Source organism: Xenia sp. Carnegie-2017, unplaced genomic scaffold, assembly GCF_021976095.1.
Source record: "Xenia sp. Carnegie-2017 unplaced genomic scaffold, XeniaSp_v1 HiC_scaffold_23, whole genome shotgun sequence".
In the NCBI taxonomy this organism is placed as follows: domain Eukaryota; kingdom Metazoa; phylum Cnidaria; class Anthozoa; order Malacalcyonacea; family Xeniidae; genus Xenia; species Xenia sp. Carnegie-2017.
The window spans coordinates 9950976-9956102 of record NW_025813486.1 but is presented as its reverse complement, the minus strand read 5'-3'; the positions used below and the strand labels follow the sequence as shown (position 1 = coordinate 9956102).

General features: G+C 34.1%; 1 protein-coding gene across 1 annotated transcript; it reads left to right on the top strand.

Annotated features, from left to right (window-relative positions):
- Window positions 1–4065: 4065 nt before the first annotated feature.
- LOC124449070 lies at window positions 4066–4803 on the top strand. Its single transcript, XM_047000013.1, has one exon. It carries the CDS (start codon window positions 4066–4068, stop codon window positions 4801–4803), a length of 738 nt encoding a protein of 245 aa, XP_046855969.1.
- Window positions 4804–5127: the final 324 nt, after the last annotated feature.

Genomic DNA, 5127 nt, shown 5'->3' with positions numbered 1-5127 from the left:
CCTTGACTTTCTTTTATATAAAAAAGACTGTAAGAGTTTAAATGGGTTTAATAAATACACATTTGAACAAATCGATCTAAGGCAAATTATTTATTGATTTTAGTTGGATAACATACATTTAATAATTTAGTCACCTCATTGTTTTGAATGATTAATATAACAAACGAGTTCTCCATTGTGAAGAAGTTATTGAAAAGATCTTATCTTACTTTGAGTATACTACCACGAATGTAATGATTATTGAATGAGTAATTACAATCTATTTTAATATAAAATGTTGGTGCAGTCTTGATTGTGATTGGCTAAGAGCCTACACATAATTCTTGATGCTTTGCCACCCATTTAACATTGAAAATTATCTGTAGCTGACGTAATTTTAATTGTGACAACTGTAAACACAAAAGGTATATTACCAAAAACTTATCGAGATTTGCAAAACGTTTCACCAACTCTTTTCGTTTTAAAGACGTAAAAAACACCGAAAGGGTTACACTGTCAGTCAGGAGAGTTTTCGCCGAGTATTTACTGAGAAAAGACGAAAGCGAACAGCAAAAATTATCTAATGTCGAAGCCCTGAAAACTTTATGGCTTTAGTTCAAAATAGTATGAAAGCTTTGACATTATTAATTGCATAATGAAACAATTATTGAATTCAGGTTTCGCATGATATCAAGAATAATTTAGACCTCGGTCGACTTTATCCACCTCAGCTTCGCTTTGGTAATTAACATTGACCTTGGTCTGAACAGTTCTTGATATTATGCTCAACCTCATCCAATAATTTTTAATAGTTAAATGCTTAACTTTCCATGTAAAAAGTCATGATTACACGTCAAAATGTGGGTAACAGTGATGCAGTTGGCAGAAATCGTTTGGTTGTCATCGGAGGTAATTCTTTCCAAGCTTTTTCTCTCAGATCAAGATATTCAAATGAATCAAGATACTCTTCCTTATTCATTCCACCAACTACAACAATAATCTTTCCGTTGATAACAGCTGAGCACCCATATCTTTTATGATTAAGGGGTGAAAGCCTTTCACATTCTTCTGTTTTAAATTATATGTCAAGACATTATCTAATATTTCACCTTGATCACTAATACTTCGAATCAAAGATAGCCTCATCTTTGTACTCTATTAATGCCATGTTGCACACTGAATATGGTAATTGCTTAAGGTTTTTCCAATTCTCATCATACAGGCTGAGAGAAAAACAGTGATTTTCACATTCTCCTCTACATTCGATGTTCTCCCATCAGAAAAAAACCTTGTCATCCATAACATGCCTTCAATTATTTGTTTGTGACGTACAGATAGTGGAACACGTCTGCTTCCGGCAATATAACATTATTTATAATTTATAAACCTTAGATGATTCGAATACTTTGATGGTCGTTTTCATTTTTTTAAATAAATATATACATTTTTTCCATAAAAGAAAACGAACATTGTAAGAAAAAGAAGTATGGTTTTGATTCATCTATCAGTTTGACATAATGCCTGTGTCATTAACCTTTTACAGTGATGTTATTTTTCTCGTAAAATGAGATAGCAAACAGTAAGCTAGTCAACAACTAAAATAGAATAAAGAATATATTTAAATTGATATAGAAGAGCTCAATAGAACTTATCTGAGAAACAGGAGACAATGACAAATTTACATGACTGCATTCTAATTAATTTTGCTGACTTCTTATCTTACCAGAATGCATACTGAATGAATTTGTCAGCTTCCTTTTATACTAAATAACAATCTTCAGACCATGCTTAACTATCATGCAAAATATCATGCAAACCTACAACAACGATATATATTAACAAGTTTGAGATCATTCTTTTACGCAGTTCGTAAATATGAACTTCCTAAACCTCAATATCGGGAGGTAGTTTCTTTTGTCATATGAGCTATACATGCTCATAGTCATGCACATAACAGCGAGTATAACTTGCAGCTGCAAGCCTTGTGGTTAACTATTATGCAAATATTTATGATATGCTGAAGGTAGGTAGGTTTCCAGTAAAGTATTGGAAGGTTTTCTACATGACAAAGTTTATATACAAAGCAATTTACACTGATATTCATACGTTCCTTTAGAAATCTAAAAGCCAGGAAGATTTTTCAGATAGTCTAGTTAACTTACATTAGCACACCTTGCAGTCCTTGAAAGATTTCAAGATACCTCTTCAAATATTTTTAGCAGTCTTCAAAGTAAACTCGGGAAATGAAACAGCGCTAATGAATTTCACATTTTATAGAAAAATACTTAACAAATTTGTCATTTGCAGACGCTGAACGTTATATGTTAAATTTTAATACATTATGATAGTTTTTATCACAGAATGTCATATTGTAATTTGGCATCAAAGAGTTACTTTTGGAATGCTAATAAACCGTTATTCTCATCATCATCCTAATATCGTATCAATCAACAAACGATAATTTTAGGACTTCCAAGTCTTTGACGATACGGACATGTGTTCTAAAAGAACTGCCATCTTTTGTGGTTCAAACAATCCTTAAGAGTTGAGGAAAAATAGCTGTATAATTACTCACCTGCTATGTTTGTTGATGAAAGACCAGAATTCAACGTGAGATTAAACTTATGCTTTTTCATTATGCAGAAGGCCATTTTGTCGAAATGAAACTATGCAAACTTTCACATGAATCCCTTTTATTTACTCCAGCAAAATTACTAATACAATATTTAATATGACTGTTATTATACAATACATGATCAATACTTTATTACAACATGTATAACTTGTGCAATATTATCCGAAAACTATATAAAGTCATAAAGCAATCTCGTGTGCTATCTTGTACAAGAATTATAACTAATGCACTGTTTGCAATATTTCTTTAAGTTCAAAATACTGTTGAAACCATGCGCAGAGTAAGTATAGCAATAAATATGTTTCCTCCTAAAACAGTTTTTGATTGCGTAAATAAAGGGCATTGTTTTGTAAATACGAATGTCTGAAAATACGAAATGTTAAATACTGCAGTACATGATAAAACTTCTTCTTTATCTTCATTCCTTACTGTAGTATAGTTATTATGCACATTATTAACATGACTAAGTAACATGACTAAGTAACATGATTAAGCAGTAAAAGGGAGAAATCTTACAATATTACATCTGGCGACAAAGATTACGAAGGGACGAAGAAATATGACTTGATCCTGAGAAAGATACTACATTTCGAACATGACAGCTTTGCCTAGCTTCCCGACGTTCAACCTAGAAGAACCAGACCATAGAAAAGCTTGGGGAAAATACGTATCAAGATTTGAGAATTTGTTGTTGGCAATGAACATCACAAATGCCGCAAGAAAGAAGGCGATGCTCCTGCACTATGTCGGTGAAGAAGTTAATGAGATATTCGAAACTTTAGAAACTGACGAGACAGATAGAGAAGAAGATATATTTAGAAAAGCGGAGAAAGCGTTACGAAATTACTTCACTCCACAGAAGAATATAAAATTCGAAGTTTATAAGTTTCGTCAAGCGAAACAACTCTCAGGAGAAAACATATCCGCGTACTATACGAGATTGAAACAATTGGCCAAATCCTGCGAATTTTTTATGAAGAAAGCAGAGAGATAAAAACTCAGATCATACAAAATGGTTCATCTTCATAGCAGACCCGAAATAACGATGGAGAAATTAATAAAAATGAATAAAACAATGGAGATGTCAAAAACACAAGCAGAAGGCATCGAAAGCACGAATCGAATTTGGCATAAAAGAAAGCAGTTCAAGACGCCCACGGAAAAAACCTCAAATGCTTCCGAATATTCATCGAAGATCAAATGCAAATTTTTCCCGTGAACATCGTCCAGGGAAAAAAAATTGCCCGGCATATGGAAAGAAATGTCGACAGTGTTTAAAGTGGAACCATTTTCAAGTTTGTTGCTATGAGAATCGAAGAGGCAAAGACCTGATGCAAGACAATTATCAAAGTTCTCGCGCTGAATCAACAAAGCGAAACGGACGGATAAAACGTAATTAAGTAAGACCTCGACAAGTGAATACGGTGCAAGAAATAACGTCCGAATCAAGTATGGATGATAAATATGTATTTTCAACGTTGACGACGCAACAAAAGCTGCCGAAATTTAAAGTTAAGATAAATGGTACTCCTGTGTCAGTCATGGCAGATACCGGTTCCAGCGTAAATCTCTTGGATGAAGTGAATTTTAACAAATTGAAGAAAAAGCCAATATTGCAGGAAGCAAATGAGAAAATCTTTCCTTATGGGTCGAAAAAACAACTATCAATTAAAGGAAAATGTCAGTGTGTGGTCGAAACCGATAAACTATATGGGTTGGAGACATTTTTTGTTGTTAATGGGAATACGGGTTGCTTAATTAGCTGTAAAAGTTCTCAAAAATTGGGCCTGGTACAAATACTTGCATCCATAGAAGGCACTACAAAGTCTAAACAGGAACCCGTTAAAGAAAAGGCACAAGAAAATGTGAGAGAAGATACCAAAGTGGAAGAGCTAATTAACAAATATCAAGAAGTCTTTCAAGGACTGGGAAAATTGAAAGGGTTTCAAGTTCATCTACACGTAGATAAGGACATACAACCTGTCGCACAACCTCATCGTCGGGTGCCGTTTCATGTGAGAAAAGACTTGGAGAAACAGTTAAAACGAGACGAAGAACGCGGAGTCATAGAGAAAACGGATGGACCAACACCTTGGGTTTCACCAGTCGTGGTCGTACCAAAACAAAAAGGGGAGGTCCGAGTTTTTATAGATATGCGACAAGTAAACAAAGCAATAAAGAGAGAATGACACTTGACTCCGACGATTGGTGAAATTATAAGTGATCTAAATGGTGCTGTATGGTTTAGCAAATTGGACTTAAATCAAGGCTATAACCAGTTAGAGCTCGATGCAGAATCAAGATATTTGACAACCTTCTCAACACACATTGGTCTACGGAGATTTCGACGTTTGAATTTTGGAATAAACTGTGCTGCAGAGATATTCCAAAATGCCATCAGAGAAACGTTGAATGGACTGAGAGGTGTGATTAATATCAGTAATGACATTATGGTTTTTGGCGTAGACGAGAAAGATCACGAAGCAAATTTGAACGCGGTATTACAACGAATT

What these genes read in the sequence shown, in the direction of transcription:
- LOC124449070 (XM_047000013.1), top strand. Translation starts at nt 4,066, where the DNA reads ATGGATGATAAATATGTATTTTCAACGTTGACGACGCAACAAAAGCTG.